Source organism: Rhincodon typus, chromosome 24 (assembly GCF_021869965.1).
Source record: "Rhincodon typus isolate 14 chromosome 24, sRhiTyp1.1, whole genome shotgun sequence".
In the NCBI taxonomy this organism is placed as follows: domain Eukaryota; kingdom Metazoa; phylum Chordata; class Chondrichthyes; order Orectolobiformes; family Rhincodontidae; genus Rhincodon; species Rhincodon typus.
In genome coordinates, this window is record NC_063355.1 from 36322719 (window position 1) to 36343792 (window position 21074).

General features: G+C 43.8%; 1 protein-coding gene across 3 annotated transcripts in view; it reads right to left on the minus strand.

Annotated features, from left to right (window-relative positions):
* The window catches only part of LOC109916257 (ubiquitin carboxyl-terminal hydrolase 30), a 39956-nt gene extending 19193 nt beyond the window's left edge, over positions 1-20763 (minus strand). For all 3 annotated transcript variants that reach the window (XR_007264649.1, XR_007264648.1, XM_020515978.2), the window contains exons 1-7: positions 20545-20763; positions 18977-19086; positions 9587-9769; positions 5223-5326; positions 4548-4646; positions 2025-2070; positions 516-610 (exon numbers count right to left, since the gene is read on the minus strand). Coding sequence is in view for 1 of the 3 variants with exons in the window: in XM_020515978.2 (XP_020371567.1) it covers positions 516-610; positions 2025-2070; positions 4548-4646; positions 5223-5326; positions 9587-9769; positions 18977-19086; positions 20545-20624 (717 nt within the window). In the remaining 2 variants the exon portion in view is untranslated. The remainder of the gene's footprint in view (positions 1-515; positions 611-2024; positions 2071-4547; positions 4647-5222; positions 5327-9586; positions 9770-18976; positions 19087-20544) is intronic.
* Positions 20764-21074: the final 311 nt, after the last annotated feature.

Below are 21074 nucleotides of genomic sequence, written 5' to 3' on the forward strand. Positions count from 1 at the left end.
TGTGTGTGTGTCTTTGTGTGTGTGTGTGTACACATCTTTACACAGACATACGAGCAGGCCACTTAGCACCTTGAACCTGTCCTGACTCTGGTGATGGCTGATGGCCAAGTCTGCCTTCATTCTACATCCCTTGATAGATTTTTGATATTCAATGTACTTAATCTCCATTTTAAAGTTTAAAACTGATCTTGCATCAGTTGCTATTTGGATGTTGAGAAGTTTCCTAATTTCACTTGTGAAAGTCCTGGCCCTAATTTTTAGACTACGTCCCCTATCTCTGGACTCCCCGGCTAAATTATTTCTATCTAACTTACCTGTTGCCTTTAATATCTTGAAAACGTCAATCAAATCACACCTTAACCGTCTGAATTCCAGACAATACAACACTAGTTGTACAGCTTCTCCTCTTAATTTAACCCTTAGATCCTAGCTATTAATCTGGTGGATCCACACTCCACTGCCTCCAAGCACAGTCAGTGTTAGGTAAAGTGATATCTTTCTTCATGCAAACCCACCTGTTGCTCACACCGTTTGCACACCATGTTACTGGTCAGTCGGCCATGGAAGGGGTGCTGAGATCTCCAGGGACTTGGTGGCGGCAGCAAAGGCCCTTAAATGATAAATAGGTAGAAGATGAATTAACCAATGATGAGTTAGTTTGTTCCATGCATACATAATTTAGAGGAGTTCAATTTTAATGGCTGCTGTAAAAAGGACACAAAACAATCTCAGAAAACCAGCTAGAATTATGAGCTGTAATAATAAAGTTTGAAACAAATGAATAACAATAAATAACTACTGGGACGTGATTGGATTGAGCTCATGTTTACTCAAGTCAGATTGAATAAGGTAAAATTTGTGACATTTTGCAGAAAATATGCTCAACTTGAATCTCTAGGTAACAGCAATTTCTGAGCTAAGAGACAAGGTGGTCTGCTCTGCTTTGAACTCTGCACTGTGCCAAGTTAATAAATCACTCCTAGCGCTACATCTGATTTCAGTTCTCCAGGATCAGGTTGCAAAGGAAAAATATAATCTTTGGAGAAATAGCTAATGATTATTATCTAGTGATCTCCCTGATTTGGAAGTGAGGCACATTCTATCATTGAGGCCAGGCAATACTTACCCCATAGCCTAGCACTAGTCTCTTGATTTGAGTTTTGACCGTTTACATGAATATGGATCCACAACTGCTCAGAATTTTGCAATTTTACTCGGAGTTAGAAATAGAAATATGTCACACTGGTCAGGGCAGGAAGTACTTTTGTCTATGTGGGGATGAGGCACACAATTAGCATGTAGTGAACAGCATTCTACTCTAGATCTAACAGTGTTTCTCGTCATCTGAACACTTGTGAGGTTAACACTAGCACAAAAAAAATGGCAAGTCTGCTCTTCAGCATCAACAACTGTCACCTCAGTGATGAACAAAATCTGGATGGAGAAACATGAAGAAAAGCATGGATGTGCACAACTCTTGCACTTCCCAGATCACCTTTGCTCCACCATTAGTAGCTGTGCTTTCAACTGAGCCCTAGGCTCTGGAATTTTCTCTCTGTGCCTCTCCAGCTCTCTCATCTCCTTCAACATCCACCACTTCAGGCCAACTTTTTAATCACTTGTCCCAATTTTACTTTATCTCATGTGGTGTCAAGTTTTGTTTGATAACACTCCTGTGAGGCGCTTTGAGGCATTTTTCTTATGTTATGGGTGACTTTTAAACTAAATGTACAAGTAGCATTCTTTGAAAATTGAATGCAGGGGTGTGGTTTTTAGATAAATACACAGAGCCAAGGCCAGTGCAAGGCCTTATCATGCTTACTCCTTCAAATCAGAACTCAATCCTACAACTTTCTAGTATCTCCTTACACCAGGCGTGCCTGCCAGTACTAAGAAATTGCAGAGCTTAAATCTCTCCAGTCAAGATGCTGTTTTGCAGTCTCTCACTACGCAGTCAGATTTACTAACGCACGTTGGATCAAGACATATGTTAGTACAGTTTCTTATGGAATAAAGCTCCTTACCTCGGCTCCTACAACTCAGCTGTTTTCCCTCCAGTTCTGTTGGAGTCTACAAAACCAGAGATACAGATTGGTTGAAGACAGAATTATATACTTTTCTTCTAAAAACCAAGAAGGAACTTACTGATTTCAGTCATGGACCAGGTAAGAAAAGTAAAATGTTTTTCATAGGTTTGAAATGACCCAATGCTGCAGGGTTTCTAATTTTTTACAATTAGAAGCTGGATTTGGTTGAGGAAGAATGAATGAGACATTTTTGTGATCAAGTAACAAAGATCCAATCTGATATTATCCTGGGTTATGTGTGTTTGAGACAGGCACCTTTTGCATTTCGGACAACAGTCATAATGCTGACTATCCATTTAATCCACAGTATAAGCCAAGGGGAATGTTGATGATATCGCATCGTACTGACTCACACTCAGAACTGGATACTGTGTTTTTTACATATGTCCTCACATCTGCCACATTTCAGTCAGACAGAACTCAGCCGCCCATATTCTGACTCTCACCAAGCCCTGTTCATGCATTATCCTACTCTTGAAGAACCTACATTGGCTCTCAGTCTACCAATGCCTTGAATTTAAAACTCTGATCTTCACATTCAGACCACTCCATGACCTTGCCTATCCTTAGCTCCATAACCTCCTCCAGCTCTGAAACTCTCCATGAGCTCTACATTATTACCTCAGCAGGTCTGGCAGCATCTGTGAAGGAGAAAAATACAGTTAACATTTCAGGTCCAGTGACCCTTCCTCAGAACTTCCCCAGTTCTGAGGAAGGGTCACCGGACCGGAAACGTTAACTCTGTTTTTTCCCTTCACAGATGCTGCCAGACCTGCTGAGCTTTTCCAGCAACTTTGTTTTTGCTCCTGATTTACAGCATTCGCAGTTCTTTTGGTTTTTACATTATTACCTGTCTGGTTTCCTGTCCATCCTCCATTTCCTTCACCCGATCACTCAGTGGTAACTCAGGGAGTAGGGCCTAAGTTCTGGAATTCCCTCTCCTCTCAGCCCTCCTTTAAGATGTTCCTTATAACCTACCACACTGACTGATCTTGGTGTCAACTTGCTCTTATAGGCTCTTCATTAGTCTGTGAAGCATTCGGGTTATTTGTTGCGGATTGGTGTTAAGCCACTTTATTTCACAAACAGCAAAGGAACGTAGGGATTTATAATCATAACAATGAATACATGAAAAGAGATCATATTACTCCATGTGATCAAAGTTAACTTTTCATCAGATTTTGATTACAGTCAAACATGTAGTTTTCCTTCACTAGGCTCAATCCCATCTCTAGTCTTCTAAGGAAAGGTCACTGGACCCGAAATGTTCACTCTGATCTCTCTCCATAAATGCTGCCAGATCTGCTGAGCTTTTCCAGCAACTTCTGTTTTTGTCACTCCCATCTCAGATTGCATTTCTGACTTCAAGCTCTTTTCCTTTTATTATTCTGTGTTTGCTGTAACTGGGCGGTTCCAACTTCCTTCTTGTTAAAATAGGTAGTTCTTCCCACCCCATCCCCAATTCCTCCCCTCTAGACACTGTAATAACAAGCTTCTGCTATTCTCAAAATGAATGGGGACTATCTGGGGTGGCACGGTAGCTCAGTGGTTAGCACTGCTGCTTCACAGCACCAGGGACCCGGGTTCGATTCCAGCCTCGGGCGACTGACTGTGTGGAGTTTGCACATTCTCCCTACATCTGCATGGGTTTCCTCCGGGTGCTCCGGTTTCCTCCCACAGTCCGAAGACGTGCAGGCTAGGTGGACTGGCCATGCTAAATTGCCCATATTGTTCAGGGATGTGTCGATTAGTTGGGTTGTAGGGGGATGCTGCAAGGGTCGGTGTGGACTTGTTGGGCCGAAGGGCCTGTTTCCACACTGCAGGGATTCAATGATGATTCTATGATCTATCTCAAGTTAACGAATGAGAAATTAGTCAATTGGCTCTTACCCAGTGAAGCCTCAATGTTTCAAAATCTCGTCGACAAGTTTTAACACATGTTACCAATGCAAGGCTCATTAGAAAAAAAAGAACCCTTCTCTGTGCCTCAGAACTTTCAGTGTAAATCTGCTTGAACCTGCCCTGATTTAAAACATGCCACGTAAAATGCAAGTTACCATCGTTTTGAAGAACAGTCATATTGGATTCAAAACGGTTACTCTATTTCTCTGCACTGATGCTAACAGATCTGCTGAGTTTCTCCAGCACTGTGTGCTTGTTGCAAATTATTTTCCAACACATCCTGTGCAAAATGGTGAAACAGGCAACTACAGCGATTGGAATATTCAGTGTTTGTACACCGTCTCTTTTTAAAAGGCTATTTCGGGTCTGGACATAAAGGGTGGTCAAGCTTCTCCTAAGCACGAGGCCTCACTTGCCACGTGTCCTGTAGTCACTTCTTTTAAATTCACTGATGGGACGTGGGCATTGCCCATTTATTACATATCCCTCGTTGCCCTTGAGAAGCTGGTGGTGAGTTTACAACGAGTGGAAAATGATTCCTACGTAAAGCCATTTTACCTCCAGAGACTGAACGTCGAATAAATGTGCAACTCGAGGTTGGCGATCTCGTTCGTCTTCCAAAGCCGCGGTGAGAACATGGAACAACTCGTGAGCATCCTGAAAACACAAGTCAACATGAACGGCAGGGAAAGAGGGCAGAAAAAGTGTGAGACGTGATGGTAATGAGCAATCTCATACACGAGAAGAAATGACTTAGGAAGGACTGTGGCAGGAATTTACAAATTTTTCATTTTGCCAGACCGTTACTTAAAAGGTAATCGCGTGTGAATATAATACAGAAATGCATGGACAACATTGTCCCAAGAGCTCTCAGTGACAATACCGCAATGAAATGGAGAGTCATTACCTTTCTGGAGGTAAATGATCCTTGGTGTTGCTATGAATGACAATATAGAGAACCTCAGAAATTACAGCATAGAAACAGTCATGTGGCCTGGTGCAGCAGAGACTGTTCTTTATCAGGATCTCTCCTCTAGGTTTAAAGAATTACTGAGGGAAGCTCACTAGGTATCCCATCATTGATGGCATGGGGAAAACTCGACAACTTTACTGAACAGCATCAATCGTGCAAGATTTCTTCTAAGTGCAACTGTGTGCGTTCAGGCAACAGTCGTGTTCCTCAACTGTGACTATACTGGTCTAACACAGGCTCTTTGATATTCTACTATTTACCTGCTCTTCAAACGAAGACATCTGCCACTTGTACATCCTCAAGACTTCCAGGAGACTTCCTGCATCCACCACATCCTCTGTGGTCTCTTCCCCATTGGATAACACTAGCAGTAGGAAAGGAGAAAATAAAACTCACAACACGTGACCAAGCCCCTGGCCCAGCCATTGGGACAATTCAGTCCTGCGTCTTAAACACTGCTCACTAGAAATGGAACATTGCCATCTAAAGGATGGGAGAGTTGTATTTATATAGCATTGTTTGCAACCTCAGGACATCCCATGGCACATTTCAGACAATGTGGTACATTTATATGTCTGCAGTAATCAATATACTTCGCAAGCACTGACAAAGAATTGGCAAGGAAATTATAGTGTTGAATTCTTGAACCTGAATAGGACAAACATCTACATTTTAACCTGCTGGCAAATTAACTCCAGACGTCCATTTGTTACACATTGAGAAGGATCTGCTACGAAAGTTACTCATTATTTGACCCCTGGTTTGTGGTTGAGCAGTATTCCCTCCAAAGTGCTGAAGATGCTGCCAGAACTGCTGAGTTTTTCCGGCAATTTCTGTTTATTTTCCCCTCTGAACAGCCACTTGGAGGGTCCACCCACATTGATCAGCCTGCAGAAGGTCCTTTCAAGGACCTCAGGTTCTGTACAGAGGCAGGAATAGTTCAGAGGAACGTAAATGCTGAGTTGTCTCACCTTAATTGGTGACAACAGAAGCACTGTAATTTGCCTCAGTATTACTGATTTGCAGAATAAAAGGAAAATAAGTCACAGCTTCTGCATTTGATTGCTACCCATTGATCCATGTGCCGCTACCAGATCAGGTTTGGCTCTGGTACCAGCCACAGGTAACCATAAATTCTACATTTACGTTTTTGGGATACCCACTTGGCAGAGGTACCATAAGGGCTGTCAGCTCACACTGGACTGCACCCAAGCAGGAGTTGGCACAGAAAGGGCAGACAAAAAACAATGACCAAAGAATCACACAAAATGCGAGGTGGCCATTCAGCCCATTGTGCCTGTGCCTCTTTGATACAGCTGTCCAATTAGTGCCACTCACCTGCTCTGTCGCTATGGCCTTGCCAATGTTTCCCTTTTACAGTCCCTATGCAATTCCCTTTTGAAAGTTAGCATTCAATCTGCTCTCACTACTTCACTTGCCTGCGCCCAAGAGTTCTTACAGTGAGCCTCAGGTTTCAATCTTGCTAAGTGCAGGGGAAACAAATGAAGAAAATAAACTGTAGTAGTTTTCAAAGATTTTTTTGTTATAAAATGCAAAATAATGGACATCTGAAATAAAATATCGAAATACACAGGGAGGCTGCCAACTTCTCATTTAAGATCATAATCTGAACAGAACAAACTGACATATGGTCAGTCATTTGTTGGAAAGGAGTGGTAGTTGAATAACTCTCAAGGCAAAAATGAAGGAACTTTGAGAGGCTAAATAAGATAGTGGGTTAAACAAAACTCGGCCATGGCTGAATAGATGGTGAGTAAATTGCATCCCATTCACCACTGATGCTCAGTAGTACAAGATGCACTGCCGCAACTTGCAAAGGTTTCTGCAAAAGTGCCATCCAATCTTGAGACCCCGACCACAGGACACAAAATATTTTCTTCTACCAGGGCTCTTTCTTGAGGTTTCTTTTTTGGTTTTCCACTGTTCTTTTTATATTCATATTAAATCATTTATTAGATGATGCAGTCACGTAATAACAATATCTTCTGTATTTAGGCTCGCAAAGAAGCAAAATTAGACAAATTTGTCATTCTCCTCAATAATTACTGACCTACCATTAATTCAAAGCTACAAAAACAAGGAAAGTATTAATTTTTGAGACACACTGTTTAAATTGGTACAAGACAATAGGCAGAAATTAGCAACAAAGGTTTCTTTCAAAATAATGATGCACACTTCTACACGTAAAACTCATCTCACACCTAAATATATCTTTCACAGACTGATAAGGTCACAGCAAATGTGCTTCTATCACATGTATACAAAGTTGGATTATTTTAACCAGGCAGACGCGACTCTTTTTACAGGATCTCATATCTCAATCTCAAATTTAAACTTAACAATTGATAGCGTTCATTAAAAGAGGATGCATTGCATTTTCACCTCATATTGTAACACCTGGACATTTGCAGCTTTAAACTAGAGACTCTCTGTGCACTTGCAAGGAATTTGTTACCTGCAATTTCAAGGTTTCCTGCCGCCTAGTTAGCTGACAGGTTTCAGAGATCTGTTGACAGGTTTAAAACTGTTCTCTCTCTATCATAGCCTCCCACTCCACCTTCCTTTAAGTTCCCCTCGCTTCACGTTGGAGCCTACCTAGCCTGTGATTGGAAAAGCAACTCTTCAACAACTATACCAGCACCATCCCCCCCTCCCTTTCTCTGCTTTATCAATGACTATCAGTGCTGCCTCGTGCTCCCGCGAGGAACTCGAACAGTTCATCAACTTTGCCAACACCTTCCACTGCACCCTTAAATTCGCCTGGACCATTTCTGACACCTCCCTCCCCGTCCTGGACTTCTTCGTCTCCATCTCCGGTAACTGATTCACTGCCTTCAAAACACCCATTTCAAACCCACTGACTCCCACAATTACATCAACTACACCTCCTCTCGCCCATCCCACTGCAAAAATTCAATCCCCTGCTCAATTCCTCCGCCTCTGCTGCATCTGCTCCCACGATGAGGCTTCTACTCTAGGACTTCCCAGATATCCTCCTACTTTAGAGACTGTAGATTCCCCTCCTCGGTTATTAAGGATGGCCTTAACTGCACCTTCCCCATTTCCCACGCTTCTGCCCTCAAACCCTCATCCCCCCCAACAACAATAACGATAGAGTCCCCTTGGTCCTCACATACCATCCCACCAACCTTTGAATACAATGCATCATCGTCCGACATTTCCACCACCTACAGTCACACCCCATCACCAAAAAGATATTTCCCTCCACACCCCTGTCCAATTTCCACAGAGAACATTCACTTCGTGACTCCCTCATCATCTCCACACTCCTCACCAACCCCTCGACCACACCCAGTACCTTTCCCTGCAAATGCAGGAGGTGCTACACCTGCCCCTACACCACACCTCTCACCACTATCCAAGGTCCCAAACAGTCCATCCAAATCCGGCAGAGATTCACCTATACTTCATCTAACCTCATCTACTGTGTCCGTTACTCCCGATGCAGCCTCCTCTGTATCAGGGAGGCCAAACGCAGACTCGGGGACCGATGTGTGGAGCACCTGCGCTCTGCACGCACCAACCAACGTGACCTTCCAAAAGTCATCCATTTTAACTCCCCCTCCCACTCCCCTGGTGACATGTCCATCCTTGGCCTCCTCCACTGTCAGAGTGAGGCCAAATGCAAACTGGAGGGAACAACACCTCACACTTTGCCTTGGGAGCTTACAGCCCAATGACCTGAATATTGACTTCATCAACTTCAAAATCTCTCCTCCCCCAACCTGCCCATCTTCTGACTCACCTATCCGCTCCACCATTCCCATTGACCAACCACAATAACTCCCTACCTGCATCCACCTATCCCCATCTCACCTACCCTCTCCCCAGCCTCAGCCCCAGCCCCTCCCTCTATTTATTTCTGGGCTCCCCTCCCCGTCCCCAGTCCTGATGAAGGGTTTCAGCCCGAAATGTTGACTTTTCTGCTCCTTGGATACTGTCTGACCTGCTGTGTTTGTCCTGCTCCACATTTATCGACTCTAACTTCCAGCATCTGCAGTCCTTACTGCCTCCTCCTCACTGCGTACTTATGGTGATGTTACTGGTGGTGGGTGGTGAATTTCCTCTGATAGGTCTGTCCTTGTGATTTAAAGTCCCTGGTGTTTTGAAAATTTCAATGGTGAATACACCTGCTGTCCCCATGTATTTTGAGCATTGCTCGATCATCAAGAAGGTTATGACAACAGATGCATGGAAATACCACTGACTGCAAGTTACTCTTTGATTCTCATACCCTCCTGAGTTGGAACTGTTCCTCCCACTGTCACTGGGTCAAAGTCCTAGAATCTCCTTTCTAACAACACTGTGGACATATTTAAATTACATGGACTACGGCAGTTCCAGAGGCTGCTCAATACCTGAAGGACAATTAGGGATGAAGAACATATGGTGGCCTAGCCAGTGATATTCATAAGCTATTAAATGAATGATAAAACAGCACAGCGCGATGACAACTTTAAAGGTGAACTTGTAATGGGCATTTCCGTTGGCTCAGTCTGGCTTTTCCACCTTGATTACATTGAACAAAATAATCTACCTGACAGAATCTTGATCCTTCTCCCCTTCCCCTTTAGTATCTCACCTCGCAACAATCGGAGAAGTGTGACAGAAAGATATGGACACCGCTCCTCCTGGGGGCTGTCCAGGTTGTAACGCCTGGTAAAATCATCGAGCCAGCGAATGAAGGACGGACAAGCAGCCAGACCCTGGACCAGCGAGTTCATAAAGCAGGTGTTTCCCAGGTTCAAGAGGCCTGGAACTAGGCCTGGAAAAGAATAATATCCAAAGTCACAACGACGTCTCAGTAATTCAGTTAGTAAACTGTGCCAATAATAAAATCAGGCTGTTTGAATGTGTCATGGGCTATGTACATAATGCTTAAATCCCTGCTCTCTTCGTATTGCATAGATCTCAAAATGCTCTGATTTAGCACCTGTACATCAAAGAGTAAAAGCATTGAAAGTGCCCTTTCCAAGCTGTTAGTAAAGAAGAGACACAAGTACCAGTCAATTGAGTTGCCTTGGCACCAGGATTTCAATTGCTGGGGAGCGGGAAATTATGACCAGTCCTTAATCCAAAATCTAGAGTCCTGTGTTTCTATCACTCTGCATTCATCCCACTTTGTTTCAATCATGAGACAATGGTTTAAATTAAGTCTCATTCCTCCCGGGAAGTGCAAATTTATGAGAAATTACCTACATTACTTGGATTATCACCAGTGTGCTGCAGCAGTGATCTTAAAGGGGCAAGTCACATTCAAACCTATATACTACAACCACCCCCAAGCAACTTCAAGGAATCTCCTCCAGCAAATAAAAACAAATATCCCGTATTCATTGACTGCGAAACCTTGAAGAAAACCTGTGTCCAGTCCTCTCCATTCACCCGACTATCAATACAGCTCTTCCGGAGGTGAGACAGAGCTGAGCAAGGAATTGGAGTTTTCTCTCTCTGAATGCTAATTTGGCTGCTCCATGCTACTTTATCTCAGCACTTAAAAATGAAAGAAAGAAAGTGAGAGGAGAAAGGGGGTAGAGAGAGAGGGGAGGAGAAGAGAAAGGCGGGGTAAGAAAATAGGAAATGCAATAGACACAGATGAACAAACAGAGCTTCTTACCATCAGGATTACTCTTAAATAATAAACAATTACATAAAATCATGATTTCAGATAAAGCAATTTTCCGTTTCGCTTCATTCAAGCTGGTTGATTGCTTAAAATGATTTTTTTTTGCTTAAAAGGAAGAATGCTGATGATAACAATGGGGGAGCATTAGCTTGGCAAGGTTACTGAGCCTGACCATTTGACAGAGCTGAATTAACATCCCTAGTCAATGCTGAATCCTCTTGCCCTGATCGATGACTACAATAGCTTCAGCCCACAGCAGCGGCCGACCTCTGAGATTCCTTGATGACAACACGTCTCAACAATGCCATCAGAATTCACGGGTCAAGAAAAGAGAAGCAGACTCTTGTGTTCAGTTGATGAATTTTTCCACTCAGGGCGAGGGGTGATAGCAGTAGGAAATGGAATGGTCTCATATCGTCAGTGCTCAGTCCCTATATGATGTGCTCTGAAGGTCAGGTACGGTATGGGATAAGATGCTGACAGAGACATCTGTGCCCTGCATCAAAATTGGGAAGTCACCCCCCACAGCTCCAGCTGAGACACTTGCTCACTCTAACATCTTCTGAGCATGATCACCAATCAGCAGCTGAACATTGAGACCCATAGTGACTGTCCCTGGGATCTGAGACCAACCAAATGCATTTCAAATGTAGGAATGGCACAGCCAATAGACAAATGAAAGGTGTTCAATTCCTTCCACTCCGAGCTAGATTCATGGGAGTAATTACGGCAAAGTGGGAGGCCATTCGGCCCATTCTACTTGTGCCAGCCTGGTGAAATGGCTAGCCAGTTAGATGCTCTCCCCTGCCAGTTTCTCGTAGCCCTGCAAATTGTCTCTCTTTTTATTATCTATCTAAATCCCTTTAGAAAGTTTCTATTGAGTCAACTTTCAACACCTTTTCAGACAGTGCAATGGAATTACATATCATAATAACTACCTGCATTAAAAACATGATAATCTCCACTATGCTTCTTTTGCCAATTAATATAAATTTAATTTGTTTTGATTTATTATTGTCACATGTGCCAAGATGCAGTGAAAAGTATTGTTTTGCGTTTTATCCAGACAAATCTTACCTTGCATTAGCACATCAGGGTAATAGAATATAGTGTTACAGCTACAGAGAAGGTGCAGAGAAAGATCAACTCTAATATTTGAGAGGACTGTTCATAAGTCTGATAACAGCAGGGAAGAAGCTGTTCTTGAATCTGTTGGTACATGTTTTCAAATTTTTGTGTCTTCTTCCCGATGGAAGAGGGTGGAAGAGAGTATAATCGGGGTGGGAGGGGTCTTTGATTATGTTGGCTGCTTTCCCAAGGCAGTGGGAAGTATAGACAGAGTCAGTGGAAGGAAGGCTGGTTTACATGATGGACTGGGCTGCATTCACAACTCTCTGTAATTTCTTGGCCAGAGCAGTTGCCATATCAAGCTGTGAAACATCTGGATAGGATGCCTTCTATGGTAAATCTATAAAAATCATTAAGAGTCATCGTGGACATGCTGAATTTCCTCAGCCTCCTGAGGAAGTAGACATGTCGGTGTGCTTTCTTGACCATAGCGTCGATGTGGATGGACCAGGACAGATTGTTGGTGATATTTACTCCCAGGAACTTGAAGCTCTCGACGTTCTCCACCCCAGCACCACTGATACAGACAGGGGCGTGTCCTCCACTCCACTTCCTGAAGTCAATGACCAGCTCCTTTGTTTTGCTGACATTGAGGGAGAGACTGTTGCCTTTACGCCTCACCCTTAACGTATCTCCTTCCTGCACACTGTCTCCTCGTTGTTTGAGATCCGACCCATTGTGGTGGTGTTATCAGCAAATTTGTAAGTGGAGTTAGAGCTGAATTTGGCCACACGGCTGTGAGTGTATCAGCAGTCTTGTAAGGGGCTGAGTACGCACCCATGCAGGGCATTGGTGTTGAGCATTATTGTGGAAGAGGTGTTGTCCCCTGTCCTTACAGATTGCAGTCTGCAGGTCAGGAAATCGAGGATCCAGTTACAGGAGGCGGGAGAGCAGGGTCTTAGGTCTCAGAGTTTGAAGACGAGTTTGGTTGGAATTATGGTGTTGAAGGTGGAGCTAAAGTCAATAAATAGGAACCCGATGCAGATGTCCTTGTTACCTAGATGTTCCAGGAATGAACGTAGGGGCAGGGAGATGATCTATGCCATTACTAAACTCTCGAAGCACTTCATGATGATGGATGCCAGAGTCACTAGGCAGCAGTCATTACGGCACACTGCCTGATCTCTGTCCTCTGGCCAGCAACCATTTTACCACTGGGACCAATTTCTACAGTCATAGACTCATATAGCATGGAAACGGACCCTTTGGGTCCAACTCATCCATACCAAGCAACTTTCCCAAACTAAACTAGTTCCACCTGCCTGTGCTTAGCCCATATCCCTCTAAACCTTTCTTATTCATGTGCCTATCCAAATGTCTTTTAAATGTTGTAACTATACCTGCATCTATCTCTTCCTCTGGCAGTTCATTCCACGTACAAACCATCTTCTCTGTGAAAAAGTTGCCCCTCAGGTCTCTTTTAAATCTTTCCACTCTTGCCTTAAAAAAAAAAAAAAGCCCCCTAGTTTTGAATTCCCCCACCCTAGGGAAAAGACCTTTGCTAGTCACCTCATCTATGCCCCTCATGATTTTATACACCTCTGTAAGGTCACTCCTCAATCTCATGTTCAGTGAAAATAGTACCAGCCTATTCCTTATAATTCAAATCCTCTAGTCCTGGCAACATCCAGGTAATTCTTTTCTGAACCCTCTCTAAGTTAATACTTATCCCTCCTATAGCAGGCTGACCAGAACTGTACACAGTACTCCAAAAGCGGCCTCATCAGCGTCCTGTACAACCTCAACATGACATCCCAACTTCTATACTCAATGGTCTGAGCAATGAAGGCAAGCATGCTAAACACCATCTTTACCAACCTGTCTCCCTGCGATGTAACTTTCAAAGAACTATGTACCTGAACCCTTGGTCTCTCTAGGTCACTGCCTGGATCCCTACCATTAACTGTACAAGTCTTGCCCTTGTCTGTTTTACCAAATACCTTACATTTATCCAAATTAAACTCCATCTGTCACACGTCAGACCAATGGCTCAATTGATCAACATCCCTTTGTAATCTTAGAAAACCTTCTTCACTGTCAATTATACCACCAATTTTGCATCATCCACAAACTTACTAACCATGCCTTTTAAACTCTCATCCAAATGGTTTATATAAATGATAAACAAAAGTTGGCCCAGCACTGACCCCTGTGGAACACTGCTGATCACAGGCCTTCAGTCCGAAAAACAATCCTCCTCCACCACCCTCTGTCTCCTGCCATCAAGCCAATTTTATATCCAATTAGCAAGCTCTTCCTGAGCGACATGAATAGCATAAATTGCCCAGGGTGGGGGAGTTCAAAGACAGACAAGGTCAAGGAGGTGGGGATGAGGCTGGTAGGTAGGAAGTGGGGGTGGGCGTTGGTCAGTGAGGTGGGAGGAGCGGATAGGTGGGAGAAAAGACGGACAAGTCGGGCTGGTCTAGGGATGAGATCTGGGGTGGGGAGATTTTGTGAAGTCCACATTGAGACCATTGGGCTGCAGGGTTCCCAAGCGGAATATGACGTGCTGTTCCTGCAGCCTTCGGGTGGCATCGTTGTGGCACTGGAGGCGGCCTAGGATGGACATGTCGTCCAAGGAGTGGGAGGGGGAGTTGAAGTGGTTCGCGACTGGGAGGTGCAGTCATTTGTCACGAACTGAGCATAGGTATTCCACAAAGCCCTCTCCAAGTCTCTGCTTGGTTTCCCCAATGTAGAGGAGGCCACATCGGGAACAGCAGATACAATACTGCTAATGTGGGGAAACCAAGCAGAGGCTTGGGAACCCTGCAGCCCAATGGTCTCAATGTAGGCTTCACAAGATTCAAAATCTCCCCTCCCCTGACCTCATCCCAAGACCAGCCCAGCTCGTCCCCGCCTCCTTGACCTGTCCGTCTTTTCTCCCACCTCACTGACCAACCCCCACCCCCACTTCCTATCTACTAGCCTCATCCCCGCCTCCTTGGCCTTCCGTCTTCCCTCCCACACACCCGCCCCTCCCTCCCCACTGACCAACCCCCATCCCAACTCCCTACCTACATTCACCTTTACTGGCTCCATCCCCGCCTCCTTGACCTGTCTGTCTTCTCTCCATCTATCTGCTCCTTTATCCACCTTCTATCATCGCCTCCCCCTCTCTCTCTATTTATTTCAGAGTCCCCTTCCCCTCCCCCATTTCTGAAGAAGGGTCCAGACCCGAAACGTCAGCTTTCCTGCTCCTCAGATGCTACCTGGCCTGCTGTGTTCATCCAAGTCTACACCTTGTTATTTCAGACTCCAGCGTCGGCAGTTCCTACTATCTCTGGATGGATATATGAATAGGAAGGGTTTAGAGGGATATGGGCCAAATGCTGGCAAAAGGGACTAGGTCAGATTGGGATGTCTGGTTGGTGCAGACGAGTTGGACTGAAGGGTCTGTTTCTGTGTTCTATGACTCTGTGACCAAGAAATTGAAAATGAGAGAGTAAATAGAATTTAAGAGTAAACAAGTGGGAAATATAAAAACAGACTGTATGAGCTTTTGTAAGTAAATAAAAAATTAACAAAGATAAACACAGGAGTAATTATAGCGGGGAATAAAGAAAGCATTCGCACAATCAAATATTTGATGCCTCTGTTCACAGGTGAAGCACAAAGAGTACCAGTGAAATAGTGATGACCCAAGACTCTAATGGGTGTCAGAAATCTAAAGTAATTAATTTTAGTAAAGAACGTGTACAGAAGAAGTTAATAGAAAAGCTGACAAATCCTCACAAGACCTGATAGCCTACATCCCTTTCGTCTCCACCCAAACGTTACTTCCACCTCTACCATGGGTAGGGCAAAGAGGGAGATTCCAAGTTTACCCCAGCCAATCAGGGATCAAATCCCATGATACTGGCACAAATTTGATTCAGATTGGTTACCCAGCCAAATAACCTTTCAAGACATCAGAGTTGCTGAACAACACACTGATGTATTGTATGCTCAGAGAAACAGATAGTCATGGTCAAGAGAAGGCTCTAGTTTCTTTCTATTTTGTGACTGACCAGAAATACCTGTACTGTTACTACTTGGCATACATTGGAAGGGTTTGCAAGTTGATTATCAGTCTTTGTGGCTATGCTGCACCCCCTCCAATTATCAAGACCTGCAGTGGGACTTTTTCTTTTAAATATTCATTCCTGGGGTGTGGGCACTCCCGGCTGGGTCAACATTCCAATTGTCCAGGGGGCAGTTATGAATCAACCATGTTGTTGGTCTGAAGCCACACGTAGGCCAGACCAGGTAAAGACGGCAGATTTATTTCTCTTAAGGAAATTAGTGAACCTGTTGTGTTTTTACAACAATTGACAGTGATTACACAATCGTTAGTTTTGTGTTTTAATTCTAGATATTTGAAGAAATTTGAATTCAATAGCTGTCAGAGAGGGATTTGAAACCATATTCTTAGAACATTAGTCTGGGATTCTGAAATCAGAGTCCAATGACATTACCACACTTCCACCATCTTCCCTTTGAATCCAGAGTTTCTGGCCCTGCACCACAAGACCCCAATAAATTAGAGGAGAAATAGTTATGATTTTGATCTTCCAGAAATCCCTGGATTCTAGAACGCTCCTTGTTGATTGAAAGGTGGCAAGTATAATCAAGTATAAGAAAGAAGGAAAGGGAGAAGAAATAGGACAGTCTGCCTTTCACTGGAAGTTGAGGAAATGCTAACAAGGGCACTTTGAAAAAAAATCACAAAATGATTAGACAGTATCAACACAACTTTATGAAAGGAATATCATGATGGACACACCTACCAGGGGTGCTTGTTTGAGGTTGTAACCAGCAGGGTAGATAAGTGGAAACCCGTGATGCTGCAGATATTTCGAATCAACCTGTTCTCGAGGATGTTATGGCACACCTCTGGAGCAAATGGGACCTGAAGCTGGGCCTCCTGGCTCAAAGGTAGGGACACTACCATTGAACCACAAGAGCTCCCCCCACAGCCCACCACCCTGTGTTGTTGTATGGTTGAAGTTTCAGACGGCATTTGATAAGACACTGTCGATGAAGATTAGGGCTTATGAAATTTGAGATAATATATGGGCAGGGCCAGTGGTTAAAAATCAGAAATCAGGAATAAATTGATTATTTTTGAGATGGTAGGTGTAATTAGTGAAGTGCTGGAGCCTTCGCTACTTACAAATCTGTATCAATGATTTAGATGAAGGAGCAAGTATACGTATCCCATGTTGTTAGTGTTACAAAGCTAGGCGACAGAGTAAAGTACAAGACAGCACAATATACATAGAGCAGTTAATTGATTGGTAAGGTGATCCCAGATGGAGTTTAAAAGAATGTTGAGGTTTTGTGAGGGCTCTTCTGGAATACTGTGTCCAGTTGTGGTTGCCCAGTGAAAGGAAAGATATTATTAAGCTGGACAGGGTTCAGATTTACCAGGATGTTGCCAGGTATGGAAGGTTTGAGTTATGAGGAAAGGCTGGGACTTTTTCGCTGGAGCTTAGGAGGTCGAGAGGCAACCTGATAGAAGTTTATATAATGACGAGGGGTATAGATAGGGTTAATGGTAGATGTCTTTTCCTTAGGATGGGAGAGTTCATGACTAGGGGGTACATTTTTGAGGTGAGAGGAGAGAGATTTCAAAAAGACAGGAGGAGCAAATATTTTACACAGATGGTGGTTTGCACGTGGAATGAAATTTCTGAGAAAGTGGTGAATGTGGGTACAATTACATTTGGACAAGTACATGAATAGGAAAGGTTTGGAGGGATATGGGCCAGGAGCAGACAGGCGGGACAAGTTTAGTTTGGGATTATGCTCAGTATGGACTGGTTTGACCAAAGGGTGTGTTTCCATGCTGTATGACTCTATGACTCTATGAATGCGAAATTATCCACTTTGGGAGAAAGAACAGAAATGCAGATTTTTTTGTTGAAACTAAATTTTGGTACACAGAGATTTAGGTGTTCTAGTACATAAAATAAAAAAAATGCAGATATGGGAAGTAATTACAAGGGCAAACAGCATGTAGGCCTTTATTAAAGAGGAATTGAGGTTTAACAGTAAGAAAGTCTTCCCACGGTTATATAGGGTTTTGAAAAACCCATATGTACAGTGTTATGAACGGTCTAGGTCTCCTTACAAAGGGATATACTTGCCTTAAGGAGGATGTAACAAAGGTTCAAGAGACTTAATCTTGGTTTCAAGGACAGAAGGCATTAATGAAATGGGCTGACAAACTCAAGAGTTTGGAAGAATGAAGGGAGGACTCATTGTGATGTCCAGCACTCTGAGATGGCTGACAGGATAAATACTGAGAGGCTGTTTGTGCTGGCTTGGGCAACTAGGCGTCACAAATCAAGAATAAGATGGCGACCACTTCAAATTGGAATGAGAAGAAATTTGTTAGTTCGGGCCATATTGAATCTTTGGCATTCTCTAGTTCCGTTGAGTATATTTAAGTCTGAGATTGATGGATTTTTAAGCACTATTGGAATTGAAGGATAGAGAGGCAAGTGGAGTTGATGCAGCAGTACAGATACGATGTTACTGAGCGGTGGAGCAGGCAAAAGAAGTCAGAGGATTTATTTTTGCTGCTACTTCATACAATTTAACCATTATTCTATGGAGAACAGTTCTCACTCGAAGAAAAATTCTAGGCTCATTTTGCAATAACTAGTGTTATCAACACTTAAAGTTGATTAATCAAAACACCACTAATCTAAGTCATAATTACTTAATTTAAAAAGATTCTGATTTTGAAACAAAAAAAAACTTCCTTTAAGTACACCGTATTCTAAGAAAACCAGGTTAGGAAAAATAAACCTTCAAATGTCACAGATTATAAAATCACAAATTGTTTCAGCTGAAGTTAATTCATTTATTTCTCAGCAACATCTTACGTGCTTGCGCATCACTTATATTGATTTTTAAAGCTATATCAAGGCAGTGAGAGAGTGTGGGTACATCCTGTACTTGTAGTAGCTTCTTACAATATGATTTCACACCAGAAAAGACACATTCTGCCACATCAACTTATCAGTAAGACACTGAGAAAAAGCACTGCAACAGTTTAAAAGATGTAATTATCTATTTTACATTATGGAAAGAGGCATGAATGTTTGAGAATAAACATTGGCAGGGTAGGGCACATGCTGTATAAATACACTCAGAACAAGGAACATAAAATACGAGGAAAAGAAAGAACTCAGTGCAATTACTGACAGGCACATTTCTTGTATACACTACCTTTTCTGCGCTTCTTCCTATCAGTAAGTGGTCCCCACAACACGTAGATACTTGCTGCCAAGGCTGCAGCTATTCCTCCGATAACACCCCAGTTCTTCATCATTCTGGTTCTGTAAAATAATAAACACATTTTTATTTTCTTGCAGCCAAAACTTTTTGACAGCATCTCCTGTGACCTGTCTATCCACTAGGACAAGGGCAGGAGTTGTGTGGGACCACACAACGTCTATTTTCCCCTCTAAGCCCCACATTATCTGGATTTGGAAATATAGGGGGAAATACACTGAAAACAACAACTGTATATTGCTTTCAATAGTAAAAAGCATTCAGAATTAGTTGTCAGAAAATTACCTGGATAAAATTACCTGGATAATTGAACAATGCAGAAGAATTTACAAAATTATCGCAGATGGAAGTCCTATTCTATCCACCTTAATTCACTTATCCAAAGGCATGGTAACATTTACCTCTTTATAGCACTCAATTATGTCTTAAATTCCCAAATCTTCACCTCACTGTTCTTTCTGAAGTTTATTTTACATGCTGGTTCATGAGACAACATCGGTACAGCACGCTTCAAAGCCTCAGGAGATCTCAGTGTTCTTTAATACCAATTAACTATTTGTTAAAGTGTAGTTCCAGCAGCCAATTTACACACAGCAAGTTCTAACAAACAGCAAATGAATAATGATCTGAATTTTTTATCCCCCCTCAGTGATGCTGTTTGATGAATTGGCCAAGACAAGTGTTTTCTGCAAATATTCTGTATTCTACAGATTTTCAGTTTGGATGACACTACCTTCCCGACTGCCCTTCCTACAAACGAGGAGGCACTTGCTGATTGTCAGGATGCATTTGGGCAGATAGCCCTGCTACCCAGTGATCTACAGATTTTCAGTTTGGATGACACTACCTTCCCAACTGCCCTTGCTATAAACAAGGAGGCACTTGTTGGTTGTCAGGATGCATTTGGGAAGATAGCCCTGCTACCCAGTGATCCACACAAAATACTAGTACTTCCACGAACTTGGGCATCCCATCAGGCATAAAAAGTCCAGTCCTCTTCAGTGCTGAGCGCATTGACTTGTACTTTTCAGAAGGGTTTTCAGCCCATTCATTGTTGGCTCTCTTGGAAGAGAACCATACAACCACAACTGGTCCCATCACAACCCCAGTCCTCTGAGTAAGGTGATCTCAGCTGTGACAGTAGATGGGCTGTGACAACTGACCTCAGTTCCCTCTGGAGGTTCAGCTTGAAAGCTCTTGTGGTGCAGCGGTAGTGACTCTGCCTCTGGACCAGCAGACTCTTCATAACATCTCCAAACAAGTCCGTTAGGAAAATATCAAAGAGGATAAGCAAGAGGATTCCACATCCTGAAGAGAATAAACCAAACAGGATGCCCCCAGCAGTCGAATAGCTCGCGGGTCCTCTCCCCACCCGGGTCTGTAAAGAATGGCCACCATGGAGCCTCACTGAGGGTTGGTTATGGAGAGGCCAATGGTGGGGGATAGTCTCCCAGACCTGGGCAGGGAGAGAGGCCGGTCACTGCCAGCCGCCCAGACCTCACCTCACGGTGGCTCCGCTCTGCAGGAACTCCCGGACCAGTCTGTCACCAGCCTCCGAGCGGGCCCCGGGCCCACTCCGCATCCCCACGCTCCGCTCCGAGATAGTGACGGCGGCCCTTTCACACGGATCCGGAACCAAAACTCGCAGCGAACAATCTTCCGGGCTCCCACCCGGACGGGAATCCGGACGGTACCCGGGGTTGAGAGCGGTCGAGCAGACAATCCTGACCCACCCCCCGCTTCCCCTGGGAGGAGTCAGGGCGGAGGGTGTGTGTGGTCCTCCCGTACGCTGGGTGGTGCTGTCACTGCCTCTCCACTGCAGTCAATGAGCAGCTGGGAATTCACATGGGGAGCTCCCCCAGGACTGACAGTGATGGGGAGAGTGTGCTCTCACAGAATATAACCCCCTCCTCACCACATCATGGGGACTGGCACCTCATCCCCCACCTTCACCTTAACCCCCATCCACACACCCCCATCCCCCACCCCTCACCCCCATCCACACACCCCCATCCCCCACCCCCCACCCCTC